The 23,238-nt window shown below is 44.9% G+C and overlaps 2 protein-coding genes across 2 annotated transcripts; one reads left to right on the top strand and one right to left on the bottom strand.

Moving 5' to 3' along the window:
* The first annotated feature begins 363 nt into the window (after window positions 1-363).
* On the top strand, window positions 364-5,110 carry LOC127292035 (anthranilate synthase alpha subunit 1, chloroplastic). The gene is made up of 11 exons (XM_051321384.2): window positions 364-679; window positions 765-958; window positions 1,050-1,239; window positions 1,735-1,886; window positions 2,464-2,579; window positions 2,667-2,913; window positions 3,012-3,068; window positions 3,439-3,591; window positions 3,899-3,979; window positions 4,153-4,239; window positions 4,633-5,110. Exons 1-11 carry the CDS (start codon window positions 496-498, stop codon window positions 4,966-4,968), a joined length of 1,797 nt encoding a protein of 598 aa, XP_051177344.1. The 5' UTR covers window positions 364-495; the 3' UTR covers window positions 4,969-5,110.
* Window positions 5,111-5,866: 756 nt separating this feature from the next.
* On the bottom strand, window positions 5,867-9,629 carry LOC127292036 (zinc finger CCCH domain-containing protein 25). The gene is made up of 6 exons (XM_051321385.2): window positions 9,613-9,629; window positions 9,058-9,356; window positions 8,848-8,957; window positions 8,556-8,743; window positions 7,256-7,504; window positions 5,867-6,613 (listed from the first exon to the last, which is right to left on the bottom strand). The coding sequence occupies exons 2-6, from the start codon at window positions 9,228-9,230 to the stop codon at window positions 6,224-6,226; spliced, it is 1,110 nt and encodes a 369-aa protein (XP_051177345.1). The 5' UTR covers window positions 9,231-9,356; window positions 9,613-9,629; the 3' UTR covers window positions 5,867-6,223.
* Window positions 9,630-23,238: the final 13,609 nt, after the last annotated feature.

A 23,238-nucleotide genomic window follows, 5' to 3' on the forward strand; every position in this document is an offset into this window, starting at 1 on the left:
GAGATGGTGGTGAATCTTACATGGATGGTAGAGTGGCGGTGGGTCGCAGGCAGTAGGCTGGCGGTGGTTGCGGGGGCTTGCCGGAGGAGTGGAAGAAAACTATTGGGGAGAACAACTGCCGATGTCGATCAAGCACTACCTTAATCTAGGTAACCTGGTAGCTCCTACTGTATTTTTTTTCCTTTGCATTTGTTAACTTTTGAATCCGGATTCCAAACTTTATGACATGATTATTACGGCAGATAATAGGATGACGAGCGCGGGGGCCAAAATTGGCAAGAAATGAAAGCTGGATAATGCGCACGTGCCATCCACGTGGTTCGCGTGACGAGAGTCTCTACAGTAAACTCGCTCTGCCCGCGAGCCCATCTCTCTCCCGTCGCGCCGCCACCCCCGATCCGCCGGTTTAAATCCGCGCCGGATCCTCCCAGTCTCTCCCGACTCCACTCTCACTCTCAATCCACCCTACTAGCCTCCATTTCCCTTCCCCGACCGATGGCCGCCGGGATCGCGCTCTCCCTGTGCCCCGCGCCGTCGCCTTCGCCGCCGCCGTCCACGCGCGGCCCGACGAGGAGGTGCCTCGCGCCGTCGCCGTCTCCGCTGCCGCACGGGCGCCTCGCCGTCCGCGGCCGCCTCGCGTGTCGCGCCGCCACCGCCTTCCAGAAGCTCGACGCCGTCGGTGAGTCCCCCATTCCACCTGCGCGCCTGCTGCTCTGCGCCGGAACGGCCGCCGGTTGACTGAAATGTGCGTTCTTGCGGTGCAGCGGTGCGGGAGGAGGAGGCCACCTTCAGGGAGGCGACGGCGGCGGGGCACAACCTGCTGCCCCTCCGGCGCTGCATCTTCTCCGACCACCTCACCCCCGTGCTCGCCTACCGCTGCCTCGTCAGGGAGGACGACCGCGAGGCCCCCAGCTTCCTATTCGAGTCCGTCGAGCAGGGCTCCCAGGGCACCAATGTGGTGAGTTCCCACGGCCGTATCCCCATTACCCACTCCTCTATTCCTCTTCCCCTCCCCCACACAAATTCAGAATCGGTCGGTTGGTTCGCAGGGGAGGTACAGCGTGGTCGGAGCACAGCCGGCCATGGAGATCGTGGCCAAGGCCAACCAAGTCACGGTGATGGACCACGAGAAGAAGTCCAAGAAGGAGCATGATGTGTCCGATCCGATGACGATCGCCAGGGAAGTTATGGAGCAGTGGAGTCCGCAGATTACTGACGACCTCCCTGATGCATTTTGTGGTAAGGTTTCTGTACCCCTCTCTGAAGCATGGATGGGCAATGCCGGCATCAGTCAATGTATTTATGACATTCTTTTTGAGGTTAGAATATAGTATTTGCCATTCTCCTGGTAGTAGCTGACTGTAATCAAGAATTCTGAGGAACAGCGTTTACCATACGTCCATCTGGGAGGCGGTATGCGAATGAGGGAGGGGGGGGGGGGGGGGGGGGGGGGGGGGGTTTATAATCAGTAGTGAAGCGGGACGAGAGGGGGCGAAGAGAAACACAGAAAAGAAGAGGTGGGGGTCTTGCTATTAGCCTAGGGAACGAATGGTGCACACTGGTGATGTTCTTTGATAATATATATAGTGTGGCATGCCCTAGTGTTGTCCTTTGATTGTGTGCAGGCTATGTCCACTGTGGATGCCTTTTTCATATAAAAGAAGGTTGTAACTATCTTTTGTTGGCCATTGGTTATGTTTTCTGATAAATTAATTTCATCTAAAAAATCTGTAGGAGGATGGGTCGGAAATTTCTCATATGATACGGTGCGTTATGTTGAGACAAAGAAGCTTCCATTTTCTAAGGCGCCAGAGGATGATAGGAACCTCCCTGACATCCATTTAGGCCTCTACAATGACATAGTTGTGTTTGATCATGTTGAAAAGGTATGGATAATCATGTAATCTTGTTATGCATTTTGTCTAACCTAGACAGTTATATTGCTGTGATTTTTGTAAAATATGCTTTCTATCCTGTTTTATGTTTTCTTGAAGTATTTCTTAGGTTGAGACATACCACCGCTGTTCAAATATAACTGTCGGAACCTTCTCTAAATGTGGACGTATCTAGACGCATTCTAAACTTTAGATACATCCATATCTAGAGAAAGTTGCGACACTTATTTTGGAACGGAGGGAGTACTTGGTAATAAGAACACACCATTTATGCATCCTCCAATATGCTCAACTTCCAATTGTAATCGATCACAATAGGTCAATCGTTTGTGTTTGCATAAAGAGTATAATTTTGAATGGCATTTTTGGTATGATTAATTGTGATGCCGTCGTTTGTTCTCTCCTTTATTTTCGTAGTTGCCTCATATATTGTTCTCAACATCACCATTTAAAAGGCCCATTAAAGAATGAACATAATTCAGTAAAATAATTGCTTTTGGAGTTTTCTCTGAAGCTTTCCCTCAAGTGAGCTATTTATCCAGTTATATGTTGTATTTGTTTCGTGCAGAAAACACATGTCATTCATTGGGTGAGGGTGGACTGTTATCACTCAATTGATGAAGCGTATGAAGATGGAAAGAATCGGCTGGAAACTTTGTTATCAAGATTGCACAGCCTTAATGTGTGAGTTCTAAAGTTTGCCCAACTCCTTATGTGATGTTTTATTCTAATTTTCTGATTCACACTGATCTAACTCAACTATTCATGTAGACCAACTCTTTCTGCTGGTTCTATTAAACTTAATGTTGAGGACTTCGGCTCAACACTACAAAAATCATCAATATCTGCTGAGAACTATAAGAAGTCAGTTGTGCAAGCGAAAGAGCACATTCTAGCTGGTGACATTTTTCAAGTGGTTCTAAGCCAACGTTTTGAGAGGCGGACATTTGCGGACCCTTTTGAGGTGTATCGCGCATTGCGCATTGTCAATCCTAGCCCTTACATGGCCTATCTGCAGGTGAATTGAATATTTGCAGTATTATAAGTGAAATAGTTCATGTTCACTTATGTGGCACATACTAATTAGTAACGTCTATTTATGTAACATTGTCGCAGGCACGGGGGTGTATTCTTGTAGCATCAAGTCCTGAGATTCTTACTCGAGTGGAAAAGGTATGTCAGTAAGGGGTTTTCTTTTGCATCTTTAGTTATGGCTTGCTTTAAACTCTTACCCCCTTCGATCCATAATAAGTGTCGGGGGTTTAGTTCAAATTAGCCCCGCGTGCCTGGTTGGTTTGGCTGTTGGGGCTCATTTGTAACAGCAATATATGTTGGAAGTTAACTTTTTTGCATCGTCTGTGTTATCTGTTTGGTTTACAAAATGGAGGCAACTTTACAATTATCATTTTGTATCTACATGTTTTTTCATCTGGGAATATATTATGGAAATTCTTTGATATTTGCTTATCCACTTTCTTGTACGGAGTAGAAAATTTGTTAGTGCCAAATGAACAACATGACCGATTACTTTTCCATTTGCCAGAGGACAATTGTCAATCGGCCACTTGCTGGAACAATTAGAAGAGGAAAGACAAAAGCTGAAGACAAGGTTCTAGAACAACTCTTGTTGAGTGACGAAAAGCAATGTGCAGAGCATATTATGTTAGTAGATCTGGGGCGCAATGATGTTGGAAAGGTTTTTCTTTCACCCTTCCATTTTCTGTTTTCCATCCAATTCAATTTCATGTGCATTTCATGATTTGCCAAATAAAGATAGCTGGCAGGTGTGCTGTTAATATTCCAACTAGCAGCCTTTTACTAAGGCTGGCCCAATTTTGGCATCCATTTCTGTTTCATTAGTGATAATTAAGTTCTGACATTGTTAGATGCAGAGAACTTTTGTCTGTATATCAAAGTCTTGTTTCATTTAAACAAGTTAGCTGAGCTGCTGCACTTTTGACCTCATCTAGTCTGACTTGTGTTCAACTTTGCTATGTTTGCAGGTGTCCAAACCAGGTACAGTAAAGGTTGAGAAACTGATGAACGTGGAGCGATATTCACATGTCATGCACATTAGCTCGACAGTAAGTCAGTCTTTCCTTCTGCCAGACGACTTCAAATATTCATTTCTTATAATCATATAAGCAATCAGCGGTGTCTGCAATCATATAAGAAATGGCCAGATGTAGTCTCATTGTTTGCTGAATTGTGTTATCGATTTCTCACAATGTAGGGGTCTATTTCTGTACTTCTGTAGGTTACAGGGGAGCTGCTTGATGATCTTACATGTTGGGATGCACTGCGAGCTGCATTGCCTGTCGGAACAGTTAGTGGTGCTCCTAAGGTATATCATACTTGCTGCTATCGTGTTGGTCCTTGCTCTTTGCATCTAAGAAAGAGGCAAACATGACAGTATCATGCCATAACCTAAGTGCATAGTAAGCAAACTTATTGCTGCTTGTATTGAGAATTTGATGTTACACCTAAAGGATTGTTTTCAACTAACTGTTATCTCCATCGAGAGAAACTGTTTTTCAAAAGCAACCATGATGCCAAACTGAGTCTAAATAGGTGACAGATCCATTTTAATTTCTCAAGTTCCGATCCAAATACCAACCATACAGCAGTAGGGAGAATCTCTTGTTTTGTTACATGCTCTGTCTTCTATGCATCTATGGGCTTCCATGAATAGTGAACGCTCATCACTCTCCCATATGCTTGCCCTGAAACTCACCAGGTGAGAGCGATGGAGTTGATCGACGAGTTGGAAGGGAAGATGCGTGGTCCATACGGTGGCGGCTTTGGCAACATCTCCTACCGCGGCGACATGGATATCGCCCTTGCCCTGCGTACCATCGTCTTCCCGACGGCTTCCCGGTTCGACACCATGTACTCGTATGATAGCGACAACAGCGCGCGCCAGGAGTGGGTAGCGCACCTCCAAGCCGGAGCCGGGATCGTCGCCGACAGCAAGCCAGATGACGAGCACCAGGAGTGCCAGAACAAGGCTGCCGGCCTCGCTCGTGCCATCGATCTCGCGGAGTCTACTTTCCTTGACTTCTCGGATGTGTAACAGATTAGCTCTCGCTCTTCCTAATTTGAAGTCTGGCAGAAAACATCCAAGTCTGTCCGCTGTCGGTGCTGCACCAAATAAACAATTGTAGCTAGTGTAATAAGTTTTCAATCAATAAAATATGCAGCAGATTGGAATTCAATCAATTGTATGAGATTACGGCCATAACTTGTGTAGCTTGTTTACACTGAGAATGATGCGTTGAAGTACGGTAGAATTGGCTGTGTTATGCTGAATGAACGAAAACAAAACAGTTTTTTTTTTTTTTTATGAAATCAGCGTATTCTGCTGGTCGAGTATTTGTGTTCCCAACGTGTGTTGTAGTCTAGAAAGTTCTGTTTGTATCACGTCCAGCTAATCACCTAGTACAGCACCTTCTCTTTTCAGGCATTTTATAATTATTATTTCGTGATATTTTGTTTATACTGAAATGTTCAGTAATGATTCTTTGATCTAATAGTGCGAAAAGTGTCTTTAGCACATGAGCACCAGTGTTATTTCAATTTCAAAAAAATTGAAATTAAATACCTACATACATATAAACATTCCGAAGATACGGTAGAAATTTTGGAGAAAAATATGTTATATTTTGAGCTATACAAAAAAGAAAAATTTCTGGCAAATATATGTCCCTATACGTAGCCATAAATTTGTTTTTTTCCTGTAGCTCAAAATACAATACAACTTTTACCGAAACTTCTCACGAGTATTCGGAACATATATATGTATTCATGAAATAAATGTGATAATTTTTTGAAACACAGATACATAATTTTTTAAAATATTTAGAAAACCGAGAGCACTGGTGCTCATGTGCACCAAATGCTCACTCCTAATAGTGTCACTTTTCTGTTGATTTTTTTTTCAAGAACACGTGCAAGCATCGTGTCTTCATTCATTAAGATAGAAAGAGAATTCAGTGACAATCATAGAAAGAGAATTCAGTTACATTTCTGTTGAAACTTCAGGATGGAAATGCTAGGAATGCTACAGCTGGTGAAATTATCCGAAGTGGTACAAAATTCATCAGTGTCATAACAAGAATCACCACTGTATCCAATGGAATGAATTAATACCCTGCAAAACCATCCATCGGCTCATATGTTCAAAAACCTTGTGAAGGAAAAAGAAAGTAGATGCAACCTGGATAGCACCAAAGATCTAAGGAACGAACAAAATTGTGCGTCTAGTACAATTACAAACATCAACAAGATTAGAACAGCAACATCAGCGCTTTCCCTGACAAAACCGAGTTCTATCTCCGCGATTTCCCATGCCGTTCTGCCTCTTCATCACCCCTCCTTTCATGACGGCCACCAGAATCTCTGTCATGCCGAGACCGCTTGCTCTCTGATCTTTCTTCTCTATATCTGTCGTCGTCTCTCTGCCTCTCACCTCTTGATCTCTCAGGGGATCTCTCGTGCCTATTCCTGTCCCTATCTTCTGTGTCTCTATCGCCATGTCTCGTCCTAGAATCTCGGTCCCTGTACACGTCTGATCTTGAGGATTGACCTTCTCTATTCCCTGATCTCGTCTCTTCTTTAGTCCTGTCAGGGAAATTTTTGTGGCTCTTTGGAGGATCATGGTCATGCTGCCGTCTTCCATTGCTGTCATCCCTAGAACCTCGACCAGTGTTTGCATTTCTCTGAAAATATAATCCATGAGCATGAGAATTAATCACCAAGCGTGGCTCTTTACTGGAATGACTGAACTAAGTTACGGATGAACAATACGACCAAGCATAAAGGGCAAACATTTCCACCAGATAACAATGGAAAAAATCACACTTGTAACCCTAAATTATTGATTGATTATTACATTCAGAAAAGCATTTATCAAGCTGCAAGCATGACATAATTCTTGCCCAAACCAATAATCTCTAGCATGCAGCCATTTCTGCAGTGCACTAATAGAAGAAATTATTCTTGTGTTCAAACAACAAATGTTATAAACTGTGGCAATGTTACTCTGAATGGCATCTCTGCTATGGTGTTCGTGGAAAACGTTTTACAGGTAACTAGCTCATTTAAGTGATGCACATGTATAGTCGTGACCACAGCAATGCACAAGGCCGTACTGTATAGGCATGAGTTTCCAGCATATGACCTTGAGAAATATATAAGTATAAATACTCTATAGGAACATTGTGATAAAGTGATAAGCAACCCATTTTCTAGTTAATAACTGATCTGGCAATATAATTTGTTCATGGAAAAACAAAACTTGCTTGTGTTTCCTAGTGAATGATCATATAACTACTTTGTAATTGCAAAAGCAGGACAGATACCTGCTCATCATGTGAAAATCTGCAGGAAGCTCCACGACTGCACTCGCCTTTCTGGAAAGCATAGCAGACGCCACGGTTCTGGACAGCTACCTGCTCATCATGCGAAAATCTGCAGGAATCTCCCCGACTGCACTCGCCTTTCTGGAAAGCATAGCAGACACCACCCTTATTTGACGGACCACGGTGTTTGTCATGCTCCCATTTTGGCTCGATATCCTCCTTAGAACCCCAACCAGTGTTCGCATTTCTCTGAGAATATAATTCATGAGCATGAGAATTAGTCGCCAATCATGAATGTTCACTGGATGTACTAAAGCAGGGCACTGATAAACTATAAGGCCTAATATAAGGGCAAATGTTTCCAGCACAATTATGATCCAGTATGCAATTGATTTATGAATGTTGCGGAACTAGCAGTAATATTGTCCCAAACTGAAAACCTATATTCCAGCATGTAGCCAAACCAAGCACAAGGAAATAATAACAATAATATAAAAGAAGAATGCGTTTCCAACAACTAGTGTTTATGTTCCTCCCATTCTGCCAGAGTTCTGCAGCATATTCTTCGGAAAGTAATTAGTTCATTAGCCGAAGTGCTTTTAAAATCATGACCACAATAAATGTAAAGGCCTTACTGAGCAAGAAAATGTAGATTTAAATCATGCAACAGACTGTTATTCTACAGACCGTTCTGTTGCAGTGAAACTACAAGTTCCTAATTTCTAATTAATAATTGGTCTGGTAATATAGTTTGATCATCCTAAATTGAAAAAACTTGAGACGTGCAAGTAACTACAAGCCAGGGAGTGAATTGCTTGGTGCATTCCTAAAAGACAAATCAAATAACGAAATTATCTAGCACAAGGCAATGAATTGATAACATAAAAGTACCCTGTGTTTCCAACAACTAATGTTTCCTCCCATCCTGTCATAGATTTTCGCAAGATGTGCTTTGGAAGTAATTAGTTCATTTAACTGAAGCGCATGTAAAATCATGACCACAGTAAACATAAAGGCCTTTCTCTACAAATATAGATTTGCAGGATATCTTCAACTTGAGAAAATGTAGGTGTAAATTATTCCACACACTGCTATTATACAGAACATTGCAGTAAAATGACAAGTTACTAGTTATCTACTTAACGATTGGTCTCTGGCAATATCGTTTGATCATCATAGAGTGAAGAAACTTGAGGCGAGCAAATAAATACAAGCCAGGCAGGTAGTGAATGGCTTGGGTGCATTTCTAACAGATGAATCTAATAACGACTTGGGACAGTGCACAAGCAGGATCGGGTACCTGCGCATCATGGGAAAATCTGCACGCGTCCCCGCGGTTGCACTCGCCTTTCTGGAACGCATAGCACACGCCGCGCTCCTCCCTCTTCTTTGCCACCTCCTCCTCGTCCTCCTCCTCCTTCATCTTGTACTTATCTACATGGTCAACCTTGATGATCCTCCCAAGGACTTTAGCCCCGTTCAAGTTATCTACGCCGCGCAAAAGTACATATGTCAGCATCTCAGCAAAGAACCAATTGGAACTACACGCCGGCAGAAGCAACCTGGTAGGGAAAGGGGAAAAGAATCCTCACCGACAGCAAGAACCGTGCTCCTCTGGTCCTCATAGGCGAGGAAGGCGAAGCCCCTGGATTTTCCGGTGGTCTTGTCGCGCACGAGGTTCACGTCCACCACCTCGCCGTACCTGAGTGGCAAAATAGATCGGAAACCGCTCAGAGAACGTTCCCGTCGGGAGGGGGAACAGGCGGAAAAGCTAGGTAGGGGGCTGTGGTACTAGTACTCACTGCGCGAAGACGGCGAGGAGGTCGCCCTCGGTGAGGTCGAAGGAGATGCCGCCGCAGAAGACGTAGGCGGAGTCCTTGAACCTGGCGTGCCACGAGGCGTTCTCGCTGAGGCCAAGAGCCGCCTCCTTCTTGTTTATCAGCTGGGTCTGCTTCACCTGCGTCAGGGGATTCATCTCGCCGCCGCCGCCGCCGCCGAGAAGGGCCGGGTCCCTCCGATGCGTAGAGGGAAGTGGCGGCGCTGGTGCGGAATCTCAAGCAGATTTTGTCGAGGGAGCAAGATTTGCTGATTTTTTTGGATTCTGCAGGTAAAAGTCAGACAATTACTGTATTAGTCAACCAAAAACATCTAGGGTTGGGGGAGCCCGACTCTGAGTCAGCCACGGAGAGGCTTCCGACCCTCTCCAGCAGCCGTCTCCGTTCCCCTGCCGTCCGGTCACATCTAGGGTTAGGGGAGCCGGTGAGAAGGACGCCAGGGAGAGGCTCAAGGAGGACGGAGATGGGGAGAGGAGGGAGGGGGGACCGATGTGCAAGAAAAAAAAGGCGTGGGTGGCTTACCGGAGCCGGAGGTGCCGTCGCCGGCGGGAACCTCAACGTCGATGTCGGGCGGAGAAGGGCGAGCTCCGGAGCGTCCTCCAAACGGATCTTTTATTGGACCGGTGGACCTGTAGACTAATCTGAGGTTCCAGGTTTGCTTGGTGGTGAATGAATGGCTGCTTGATGACGCTGCTGTCGTAGTTAGAAGCGGATCAGGAAATCAACACATAACTCTTATCTCTTTAATTTCACACAAGAAATCATTGATTGGGTAACTGAATTACTCCGTAGAAAATTGTTGGCCGGCCGTCTGCCTGGTGTAAGACTGAGACTCGAGAGGAAACCTCCAGGTGCGGTTCGAAGGGATCAGGGTCAATTTGGACCTTAATTTTTGCGGGCCGACCCTTGGCCCTCTTGGGAACAAACAAATTGGAGGTCCAACCCGGACCATCTGCATCAAACCTCTGGCGCTGTGACGAAGCGGTACGCGTCAGGCCCTGCTTTACTTTGGCACTTAATAATTTGCCCTTGTTTAGTAGTTTGACCTCTACTATTTGCCACTCTTTACTTTGCCTACTTAATTAATTATTTGCCCTTTTGATTTATTTCTGTTCATTTGAGGATCTGGGAATAAATTTCATGACACAGTTGCCCCTGGTTGCATACGGGATAGAATCAGACATTGATGATCTCTCTTTTCTTCTCATTAGAACGGGTCAGAGAAGAACACTAGCTGCTCACGCAGCTCACGCCGCTCGCCGCTCCATCCCCGCCGCTAGGGTTGCACCTTTGGTTGCCGCTGCACCTCCGTCGTTCGATGTCGCCACCTCCCGCGCGCTACAGCCACACCACCGAACCGCCCAACTCCTCCTCTAGTTCTGCCATGTCACACGCGAGATCCAGCTCGGTTGCAGCCATGAAGCCCTCATGTCCGAGGAGGACAGGATAAAGGGATTGGAGGAAGATTCGAGCTTAGAGAGAGGAGGGGAATAGACTACAGGAGGAAGCCGTGCTCACCAGAATCCCGCTGCCAATCTTCCTCTGCGGGCCGCCGTGGGGAGGAGCCGTGAGGAGTTCCGCCGGCCGCCGGCCGCCGCGCCCTTCCTCTGTTGGGACCGTGAACGGATGGGAACGAAAAACGTCTTAGTCTCCCGGTCAAACAAGTAACGAGGATATTTTCGTCATAGAATATGAACCTGATCTGTCGGGGGCAAAAAATAAAGAAGCAAAGTAAAGAGTGGCAAATAGTACAAGTCAATCTAAAGGAAGTCTTTCCTCCTCTCGCCCTCTCTTGGCCCCTTGAGAGTCGACCCTCAAGCTCCGCCGCCGCCCCTGGCCCTCTCTCTCCCTGCTGGCGCTGCCGGCCGGCGAGAAGATGGTCTAGGTGGTCTGGCCTCCTCTGTATATAGTAGAATAGGTAGTAGTTGCAGTTTGCTTCGTTGGCGTTTTGGCTTTATGCCGGAGTTGTGGAGTGAGTCGCCGGAGATGGGCCGAATCCGGCGGCTGCAGATGGTTTTCCTCTTCTTGGCGGTGCTCTGGTGGCCAGGGCCAGAGGCGAAGAAGGTGGTGACTGTCAAGATCTCCGTAAATAAGGCCAATTTCGTGGTCTCGGATCTGGTCAGCGCCTTTTCTCCCCTGCTTCTTTCGCTGTGCCATGGTGGTGGAGCGATCTGCAGGCTTGGGCTGGAGATGGCGATGCTAGGCTCTGAGGTCAAGCAGGGACTGCAAGCTTCGTCTGGCGGAGGTCATCAACGACGGCGAGGTCGCGCCGTTGTTATCCAGGGCCACAGAGGCTACTCCGCGCCTGGGTGCTTCGTGTACCTAGGCATCTTCTTCCTCCAGGTCGGCGTGCCATATCGGAGGATCTTCGGCGATCTCAGCATGGCGTTCATCGGCGCCCGCACTCCAAGTGGTTCCGTCCCCGGTGGTGGGGGTGACGGCTATGCTCCGAGATCTGCGTTCGTCTGCGGTGGAGAGGAACCAGGATCTGATCGCGTTTCCTTGTCTCCTAATAGGGTCCTTTTTGCACTTTGTGAGGACTTGGTTGTAATTTCAATTTCCTTCAGTGTCCTCATTGTAACTGTATGCCCACCGCTTATCTAGTGAAGCTTCGGGTCCTTTTGGACCCTTCCTTGTTCAAAAAAAAAAAAAAAAAAAAATAAAAGCCAACACCTTCTTCAAGAGGAGGCAAGGTTCAGATTCAAAAAAAAAAAAAAAATCTAAAGGACACGTCTAGCGGGAGGCCGCGTGCTCGTTCGACAATCTAAGCGGTCAACATAAAAAAGAAAAGTTCCCTATCAAAGCGTTCGCCGGTTTACAAAGTAATTAGTGCCCCTCTCACCGGCCATGGCCATGGCAGAGCGGGGACTCACTCACCGGCCGCTCCGCTCCTTGGTGACAGCGTCCTCGCGCCGGGCGCGACCCCAAGCCGCCCGGTCCGTCGACTGTTTGCCCTGCTGGCCATTGGCTCTACTCACCCTGGCCGTCATGATTTGGGCGCCGATGCCGCTCCGACTAGCCGTCCTCCACGAGGGAGTCCCATTAGAGGTGGTTGAATTCGAACCTGCGCCGTCACCGCAGCCGGCCTACACATCCCCGGAATCTCCCTCCCGCGCCACCACCGTCTCCTGATCCCAGTCGCTGTGGAGCATCCGTGCGCCGCGACAGCCTCCTCGTACGCGCCGCCTAGGCCGGGACAGCACGCGGAGATGAACGGCGTCACGCCGGTAGGGATCTAGGCGAGAGGTAGTAGGCGGGGCTCCTCCGGTTAACGGCAGCGGCAGGGGAGGCCGTCGGCAACAGGAATCGGTGACGGGCCGGAGCAGTTTCATGGAGAGGCTAAAGAGAGAATCGGGGGATGTTGTGGGAGGAAGAAGATATGCACAGAGGAGAATAGACCAGCTGATCCCACGTGTAAGGAAGTTGGTAATTGTCCAAACGATTCCAATTTGTTGCCTAAAATCAAATAATTGTTCTTAAAAATGCTAGTTTCTTGCCTAGCCATAGTTTGTTGCCTAAAATCTGGTAGGTGTTAATTTGTTGCCTTAAATTACAGAATAGTTGCTGCAAAATGATAGTTCGTTGCCTAAAATGACATAATAATTTGTTGGCTAAAATTTAATTGCCGCATTCTGAAGTTCCGTGCGGATGTTGTGAAGTCGGCATCAACGACAATCAATGTTTCACTGAAAGTCCAGAGCGCCCCTCAGAAAAGTCCGCAAAGGCGCTCGAGAACTCAGGTGCGACAATAAGTGGAACTACATAGCTTATCGGGAAAGGTCCACCGGGAATCCATTCGACCATCTGATCCTACTATGGGAGGACTGATGGCGTGTATTTCACACGTTCGTTGGGCAACCCCAAGAGGAAGGTATGATGCGCACAGCAGCAAGTTTTCCCTCAGAAAGAAACCAAGGTTTATCGAACCAGGAGGAGCCAAGAAGCACGTTGAAGGTTGATGGCGGCGAGATGTAGTGCGGCGCAACACCAGGGATTCCGGCGCCAACGTGGAACCTGCACAACACAACCAAGATACTTTGCCCCAACGAAACAGTGAGGTTGTCAATCTCACCGGCTTGCTGTAACAAAGAGTTAACCGTATTGTGTGGAAGATGATTGTTTGCGTAAAACAAGAGAACAAGTATTGCAAGAGATTGTATTTCAGTAAAGAGAATTGGACCGGGGTCCACAGTTCACTAGAGGTGTCTCTCCCATAAGACGAACAGCATGTTGGGTGAACAAATTACAGTTGGGCAATTGACAAATAAAGAGAGCATGACAATGCACATACATATCATGATGAGTATAGTGAGATTTAATTGGGCATTACGACAAAGTACATAGACCGCCATCCAACTGCATCTATGCCTAAAAAGTCCACCTTCAGGTTATCATCCGAACCCCTCCAAATTAAGTTGCAAGCAATGTACAATTGCATTAAGTATGGTGCGTAATGTAATCAACAACTACATCCTTAGACATAGCATCAATGTTTTATCCCTAGTGGCAACAGCACAACACAACCTTAGAACTTTCTCACATCGTCCCAGTGTCAATGCAGGCATGAACCCACTATCGAGCATAAGTACTCCCTCTTGGAGTTACAAGCATCTACTTGGCCAGAGCATCTACTAGTAACGGAGAGCATGCAAGATCATAAACAACACATAAGCATAACTTTGATAATCAACATAACAAGTATTCTCTATTCATCGGATCCCAACAAACGCAACATATAGAATTACGAGATAGATGATCTTGATCATGTTAGGCAGCTCACAAGATCCGACAATGATAGCACAATGGGGAGAAGACAACCATCTAGCTACCGCTATGGACCCATAGTCCAGGGGTAGACTACTCACACATCACACCGGAGGCGACCATGGCGGCGTAGAGTCCTCCGGAGATGATTCCCCTCTCGGCAGGGTGCCGGAGGCGATCTCTGGATCCCCCGAGATGGGATCGGCGGCGGCGGCGTCTCCGGGAAGGTTTTCCGTATCGTGGTTCTCGTGACGGGGTTTTCACACGGAGGCTATTTGTAGGCGGAAGGGCGAGTCGGGGGCCGTACGAGGGGGCACACCATAGGGCGGCGCGGGCCCCCTCGGGCCGCGCCGCCACGTGGTGTCGCCACCTCGTGGCCCCACTTCGTGTGTTCTTCGGTCTTCTGGAAGCTCCGTGGAAAAATAGGCCCCTGGGCTTTGATTTCGTCCAATTCCGAGAATATTTCCTTACTAGGATTTCTGAAACCAAAAACAGCAGAAACAAGAATCGGCACTTCGGCATCTTGTTAATAGGTTAGTTCCAGAAAATGCACGAATATGACATAAAGTGTGCATAAAACATGTAGATAACATCAATAATGTGGCATGGAACATAAGAAATTATCGATACGTCGGAGACGTATCAGCATCCCCAAGCTTAGTTCTGCTCGTCCGAGCAGGTAAAACGATAACACGGATAATTTCTGGAGTGACATGCCATCATAATCTTGATCATACTATTTGTAAAGCATATGTAGTGAATGCAGCGATCAAAACAATGTGTATGACATGAGTAAACAAGTGAATCATATAGCAAAGACTTTTCATGAATAGCACTTCAAGACAAGCATCAATAAGTCTTGCATAAGAGTTAACTCATAAAGCAATAATTCAAAGTAAAGGTATTGAAGCAACACAAAAGAAGATTAAGTTTCAGCGGTTGCTTTCAACTTGTAACATGTATATCTCATGGATATTGTCAACATAGAGTAATATAATAAGTGCAATAAGCAAGTATGTAGGAATCAATGCACAGTTCACACAAGTGTTTGCTTCTTGAGGTGGAGAGAAATAGGTGAACTGACTCAACATTGAAAGTAAAAGAATGGTCCTCATAGAGGAAAAGCATCGATTGCTATATTTGTGCTAGAGCTTTGATTTTGAAAACATGAAACAATTTTGTCAACGGTAGTAATAAAGCATATGCATCATGTAAATTATATCTTATAAGTTGCAAGCCTCATGCATAGTGTACTAATAGTGCCCGCACCTTGTCCTAATTAGCTTGGACTACCTGGATTATCACCGCAATACATATGCTTTAACCAAGTATCACAAAGGGGTACCTCTATGCCGCCTGTACAAAGGTCTAAGGAGAAAGCTCGCATCTGGATTTCTCGCTATTGATTATTCTCAACTTAGACATCCATACCGGGACAACATAGACAACAGATAATGGACTCCTCTTTTAATGCTTTAAGCATTCAACAACAATTAATTCTTTTCTCATTAGAGATTTGAGGATGTTTGTCCAAAACTGAAACTTCCACCATGGAACATGGCTTCGGTTAAGCGGCCCAATGTTCTTCTCTCACAATATGCATGCTCAAACCATTCAACTCAGAGTAGATCGCCCTTACTTCGTACAAGACGAACATGCATAGCAACTCACATGAAATTCAACAATGAGTTGATGGCGTTCCCCAAGAAACATGGTTATCGCACAACAAGCAACTTAATAAGAGATAAAGTGCATAATTACATATTCAATACCACAATAGTTTTTAAGCTATTTGTCCCATGAGCTATATATTGCATAGGTGAATGATGGAATTTTAAAGGTAGCACTCAAGCAATTTACTTTGGAATGGCTGGAAAATACCATGTAGTATAGGTAGGTATGGTGGACACAAATGGCATAGTGGTTGGCTCAAGTATTTTGGATGCATGAGAAGTATTCCCTCTCGATACAAGGTTTAGGCTAGCAAGGCTTATTTGAAACAAACACAAGGATGAACCGGTGCAGCAAAACTCACATAAAAGACATATTGAAAACATTATAAGACTCTACACCGTCTTCCTTGTTGTTCAAACTCAATACTAGAAATTATCTAGACCTTAGAGAAACCAAATATGCAAACCAAATTTAGCATGCTCTATGTATTTCTTCATTAATGGGTGCAAAGTATATGATGCAAGAGCTTAATCATGAGCACAACAATTGCCAAGTATCACATTACCCAAGACATTTATAGCAATTACTACATGTATCATTTTCCAATTCCAACCATATAACAATTTAACGAAGGAGAAACTTCGCCATGAATACTATGAGTAGAAACCAAGGACATACTTGTCCATATGCTACAGCGGAGCGTGTCTCTCTCCCATAAAGTGAATGCTAGGATCCATTTTATTCAAACAAAACAAAAACAAAAACAAACCGACGCTCCAAGAAAAAGCACATAAGATGTGATGGAATAAAAATATAGTTTCAGGGGAGGAACCTGATAGTTTGTCGATGAAGAAGGGGATGCCTTGGGCATCCCCAAGCTTAGACGCTTGAGTCTTCTTGATATATGCAGGGGTGAACCACTGGGTGCATCCCCAAGCTTAGAGCTTTCACTCTCCTTGATCATGTTGCATCATACTCCTCTCTTGATCCTTGAAAACTTCCTCCACACCAAACTCGAAACAACTCATTAGAGGGTTAGTGCACATTATAAATTGACATATTCAGAGGTGACACAATCATTCTTAACACTTCTGGACATTGCATAATGCTACTGGACATTAGTGGATCAAAGAAATTCATCCAACATAGCGAAAGAGGCAATGCGAAATAAAAGGCAGAATCTGTCAAAACAGAACAGTTCGTATTGACGAATTTTAAAATGGCACCAGACTTGCTCAAATGAAAATGCTCAAATTGAATGAAAGTTGCATACATATCTGAGGATCATGCACGTAAATTGGCTTAATTTTCTGAGCTACCTACAGGGAGGTGGACCCAGATTCGTGACAGCAAAGAAATCTGGAACTGTGCAGTAATCCAAATCTAGTACTTACTTTTCTATCAATGGCTTAACTTGGCACAACAAAACACAAAACTAAGATAAGGAGAGGTTGCTACATTAGTAAACAACTTCCAAGACACAAAATAAAAACAAAGTACTGTAGGTAAAAACATGGGTTGTCTCCCATAAGCGCTTTTCTTTAACGCCTTTCAGCTAGGCGCAGAAAGTGTGTATCAAGTATTATCAAGAGATGAAGTGTCAACATCATAATTTGTTCTCATAATAGAGTCAAAAGGTACCTTCATTCTCTTTCTTGGGAAGTGTTCCATACCTTTCTTGAGAGGAAATTGATATTTTATATTACCTTCCTTCATATCAATGGTAGCACCAACAGTTCGAAGAAAAGGTCTTCCCAATATAATGGGACAAGATGCATTGCATTCAATATCCAAGACAACAAAATCAACAGGGACAAGGTTATTGTTAACGGTAATGCGAACATTATCAACTTTACCCAAAGGTTTCTTTGTAGAATGATCAGCAAGATTAACATCCAAATAACAATTTTTCAGCGGTGGCAAGTCAAGCATATTATAAATTTTCTTAGGCATAACAGAAATACTTGCACCAAGATCACATAAAGCATTACAATCAAAATCTTTAACTTTCATCTTAATGATGGGCTCCCAACCATCCTCTAGCTTTTTAGGAATAGAGGCTTCACGCTCTAGTTTCTCTTCTCTAGCTTTTATGAGGGCATTTGTAATATGATGCGTGAAAGCCAAATTTATAGCACTAGCATTAGGACTTTTAGCAAGTTTTTGCAAGAACTTTATAACTTCAGAGATGTGGCAATCATCAAAATTCAAACCATTATAATCTAAAGCAATGGGATCATCATCCCCAATGTTGGAAAAATTTCAGCAGCTTTATCACAGCAGTTTAATGCTTTAGCGATTTCAGGCTTTTTCGCGCTTTGCATTAGAAGTGGAAACATTGCTAACACCAATTCTTTTATTAGTATGAGTAGAAGGTGCAGCAACATGTGTAGCATTAGCATTACTAGTGGTGGTAATAGTCCAAACTTTAGCTATATTCTTCTCTTTAGCTAGTTTTTCATTTTCTTCTCTATCCCACCTAGCACGCAGCTCAGCCATTAATCTTATATTCTCATTAATTCTAACTTGAATGGCATTTGCTGTAGTAGTAATTTTATTATGATGATTCTCATTAGGCAAAACTTTTGATTTCAAAAGATCAACATCAGCAGCAAGACTATCAACTTTGGAAGCAAGTATATCAATTTTCCCAAGCTTTTCTTCAACAGATTTGTTAAAAGCAGTTTGTGTACTAATAAATTCTTTAAGCATGGCTTCAAGTCCAGGGGGTGAACTCCTATTATTGTTGTAAGAATTCCCATAAGAATTACCATAGCCGTTGCCATTATTATAAGGATATGGCCTATAGTTGTTACTAGAATTGTTCCGGTAAGCATTGTTGTTGAAATTATTATTTTTAATGAAGTTTACATCAACATGTTCTTCTTGTGCAACCAATGAAGCTAATGGAACATTATTAGGATCAATATTAGTCCTATCATTCACAAGCATAGACATAATAGCATCAATCTTATCACTCAAGGAAGAGGTTTCTTCGACAGAATTTACCTTCTTACCTTGTGGAGCTCTCTCCGTGTGCCATTCAGAGTAGTTGATCATCATATTATCAAGAAGCTTTGTTGCTTCACCAAGAGTGATGGACATAAAGGTACCTCCAGCAGCTGAATCCAATAAATTCCGTGAAGAAAAATTTAGTCCTGCATAGAAGGTTTGGATGATCATCCAAGTAGTCACACCATGGGTTGGGCAATTTTTAACCAGAGATTTCATTCTTTCCCAAGCTTGAGCAACATGTTCAGTATCTAATTGTTTAAAATTCATTATGCTACTCCTCAAAGATATAATTTTAGCAGGGGGATAATATCTACCAATAAAAGCATCCTTGCATTTAGTCCATGAATCAATACTATTCTTAGGCATATATAGCAACCAATCTTTAGCTCTTCCTCTTAATGAGAAAGGGAACAATTTTAGTTTAATAATATCACCATCTACATCTTTATATTTTTGCATTTCACATAGTTCAACAAAATTATTAAGATGGGCAGCAGCATCATCAGAACTAATTCCAGAAAATTGATCTTTCATGACAAGATTCAGTAAAGCAGGTTTAATTTCAAAGAATTCTGCTGTAGTAGCAGGTGGAGCAATAGGTGTGCATAAGAAATCATTATTATTTGTGGTTGTGAAGTCACACAACTTAGTATTTTCAGCGTTGGCCATTTTAGAAACAGTAAATAAAGCAAACTAGATAAAGTAAATGCAAGTAAACTAATTTTTTTGTGTTTTCGATATAGCAAACAAGATAGCAAATAAAGTAAAACTAGCAACTAATTTTTTTGTATTTTGATTTAGTGCAGCAAACAAAGTAGTAAATAAAACTAAGCAAGACAAAAACAAAGTAAAGAGATTGAGAAGTGGAGACTCCCCTTGCAGCGTGTCTTGATCTCCCCGGCAACGGCGCCAGAAAAAGAGCTGTTGCCGTGGGAGGCAATTCTCTGTGGTGTAGCTTTTCTTCAGTTCCCCGGCAACGGCGCCAGAAAAAGAGCTTGATGGCGTGTATTTCACACGTTCGTTGGGCAACCCCAAGAGGAAGGTATGATGCGCACAGCAGAAAGTTTTCCCTCAGAAAGAAACCAAGGTTTATCGAACCAGGAGGAGCCAAGAAGCACGTTGAAGGTTGATGGCGGCGAGATGTAGTGCGGCGCAACACCAGGGATTCCGGCGCCAACGTGGAACCTGCACAACACAACCAAGATACTTTGCCCCAACGAAACAGTGAGGTTGTCAATCTCACCGGCTTGCTGTAACAAAGAGTTAACCGTATTGTGTGGAAGATGATTGTTTGCAGAAAACAGTAGAACAAGTATTGCAGTAGATTGTATTTCAAGAAAGAGAATTGGACCGGGGTCCACAGCTCACTAGAGGTGTCTCTCCCATAAGACGAACATCATGTTGGGTGAACAAATTACAGTTGGGCAATTGACAAATAAAGAGAGCATGACAATGCACATACATATCATGATGAGTATAGTGAGATTTAATTGGGCATTACGACAAAGTACATAGACCGCCATCCAACTGCATCTATGCCTAAAAAGTCCACCTTCAAAGTTATCATCCGAACCCCCTCCAGTATTAAGTTGCAAGCAACAGACAATTGCATTAAGTATGGTGCGTAATGTAATCAACAACTACATCCTTAGACATAGCATCAATGTTTTATCCCTAGTGGCAACAGCACAACACAACCTTAGAACTTTCTCACATCCTTGTCCTGTGTCAATGCAGGCATGAACCCACTATCGAGCATAAGTACTCCCTCTTGGAGTTACAAGCATCTACTTGGCCAGAGCATCTACTAGTAACGGAGAGCATGCAAGATCATAAACAACACATAAGCATAACTTTGATAATCAACATAACAAGTATTCTCTATTCATCGGATCCCAACAAACGCAACATATAGAATTATAGATAGATGATCTTGATCATGTTAGGCAGCTCACAAGATCCGACAATGATAGCACAATGGGGAGAAGACAACCATCTAGCTACTGCTATGGACCCATAGTCCAGGGGTAGACTACTCACACATCACACCGGAGGCGACCATGGCGGCGTAGAGTCCTCCGGGAGATGATTCCCCTCTCCGGCAGGGTGCCGGAGGCGATCTCCTGGATCCCCCGAGATGGGATCGGCGGTGGCGGCGTCTCTGGAAGGTTTTCCGTATCGTGGTTCTCGGTACTGGGGTTTTCGTCACGGAGGCTATTTGTAGGCGGAAGGGCGAGTCGGGGCCGGGCGAGGGGGCCACACCATAGGGCGGCGCGGGCCCCCCTGGGCCGCGCCGCCACGTGGTGTCGCCACCTCGTGGCCCCACTTCGTGTGTTCTTCGGTCTTCTGGAAGCTCCGTGGAAAAATAGGCCCCTGGGCTTTGATTTCGTCCAATTCCGAGAATATTTCCTTACTAGGATTTCTGAAACCAAAAACAGCAGAAACAAAGAAGCGGCACTTCGGCATCTTGTTAATAGGTTAGTTCCAGAAAATGCACGAATATGACATAAAGTGTGCATAAAACATGTAGATAACATCAATAATGTGGCATGGAACATAAGAAATTATCGATACGTCGGAGACGTATCAAGGACCTATAGTCTGGCGGAGTGGCATAGTGGTAGAGGGTAGGCATCAGTAGTAAGTTATGTTAGTTTCCAAAAAAAAAAATAGTAAGCCATGTTACAGCACGAGACAACCTCCACAAATGTAGGAACCTTCACCGGAACGAGAAGCAAATTCACATCAATTGTAGGACAACATAACTTAAGGACGAGACAATTTTAATGTATTTAGGCAACTTCTTTACAACAGTAGGCAACTTCATTGCAGCCGTGGGCAACTTAGCAACAACAATGTATAACTTTACAACAAAACCATATAGTTGCCTATAATTACATAATAGTTGCTAAAAATTCTAGTTTGTTACCTAAAATCAAATAATAATTGTTGGCTAAAAAAATATCGTAGTTGTAATTTTCCCTAGCTGCAGTATAGTTACCAATATGATGTTGTGTGTCGATTCTATGAAATTGCCTAAGAATGTTGTGAAGTAGGCGTCGCCATCCGCATAGATGACAGTCGATGTTTCACCGGATGTCTAGAGCGGTCCTCGGGAAAGTCCGGATATGCGCTTGAGAACTCAAGCGCACCAAAGTTGTGTTGTCGGCACCAAATTTGCTCCGTTGGGCGGCAAAGTTGCGCTTTCGGCCACCAAAATTGCATTTTCAGGCACCAAAGTTGCATTGTCATGCGCTAAAAGTTGATTGTCGATCACTAGGATTGCGCCGTCGGAACCAAAATTGGCTTGTCAACCACGGGATTGCTCCATGGTACCAAAAAAATGTGTTTTAAGGCACCAAAGTTTGGTGGGTAGGCAATTTTGGTGCATGAGTATGTAACTCTGGTTCATCAGTAGAAAATTTCGGTGTAGCCGTATGCAACTCCATGCATCATTAGGAAAATTTCTGAGCAGTGTTAGGCAACTTCGGAGCATCATTAGACAACTTTGGTGCAGCGTTAGGCATGTTTAGAGCATTATTTGGCAACTTCGGTTCAACGTTAGGCGACTTTGGAACACCTTTAGGCAACTTCAGTGCACCTCTGCCCAAAATTCGATGCCATGGTATGTAATTTCATTGTATGGTATGCAACTCCAGTTTATCGATAAGCAATTTTGGTGCAGCACTAGGCAACTTCGCAGTCGTGTTAGGCAACTTTGGTGCAACGTTGGGCAACTTCAATGCACTGGTAGGTATTTTCAATGTAGGGTATGGGACTATGGTTCATCGGTAGGCAACTTCGGTGCATCCTTATACAACTTCAGTGCAACCGTAGGTAAATCTGTTCAGTAACAAGCAACTTCGGTTCAGCGGTATGCACCTTTGGAGCAATGTTCTGGGGCAGAGCAAGTTCGAAGCCTCGCAAAACAAAACCCTAGCGCCATGGCTAATAATCACAAGGCCGGTGGTTCTGCAGCCGTCGGCATCGGCAGCAGCGACCGCTCCCGCAACCTCTCAATCGGGGAGGAGGACATGTTATGCGAGGCGTGCCGCCTTGTCTCACCGGATTGGCGACTCCCCTCGGGGTGGAAAATCTCCGCTTGCGTCTATGTTGGGCCGCTGCTGCCGGGCGCCCACACCCACGACGAGTATGTGCGATGGCAGCGAAGCCAGCTCACATCGGAAGGGCAGGCGGGCCGCCAACAGCTAGCTCTGAGGGGCCTCTTTTCACGGCGGAGCGTGAGGTGTCCCTCGTCGCTATCATTGGCCCGGACGGCGGCCCTACAACCGTTACGGCCGCCGCGACCGGGGCGAAGAGTCCGTAACGTGGACGTCATCCTAGCTAGCCCAGGCCGGCTACAGGCCTGGAGCTCGTCTGCGGCGAATGCCATGGCGGCTGAGCCTCATCGTGGAATCACCGGCCGAAGGCAACTTCACCAAGATGGTACACAACTCCGCGGGAAGCAACTTCACAACACCATAGACAAATTAAGAATAATTATAGATCACTTTTAGCAACTTTTTTTTTTGAGAACACAGTACAACGCAGACGCTCACAAACACGCACGTACAAACACCCCTATGAACGCACGCACGCACCCCTACCCCTATGAGAACCTCCGAGGGACTGAGCCGGCATATCTTGAGGTTGACGAAGTCACCACTGACGCCTCGCTGTTGACGGGCACGTCAC

The sequence above is a fragment of the Lolium perenne genome, chromosome 4, assembly GCF_019359855.2.
Source record: "Lolium perenne isolate Kyuss_39 chromosome 4, Kyuss_2.0, whole genome shotgun sequence".
Classification (NCBI taxonomy): domain Eukaryota; kingdom Viridiplantae; phylum Streptophyta; class Magnoliopsida; order Poales; family Poaceae; genus Lolium; species Lolium perenne.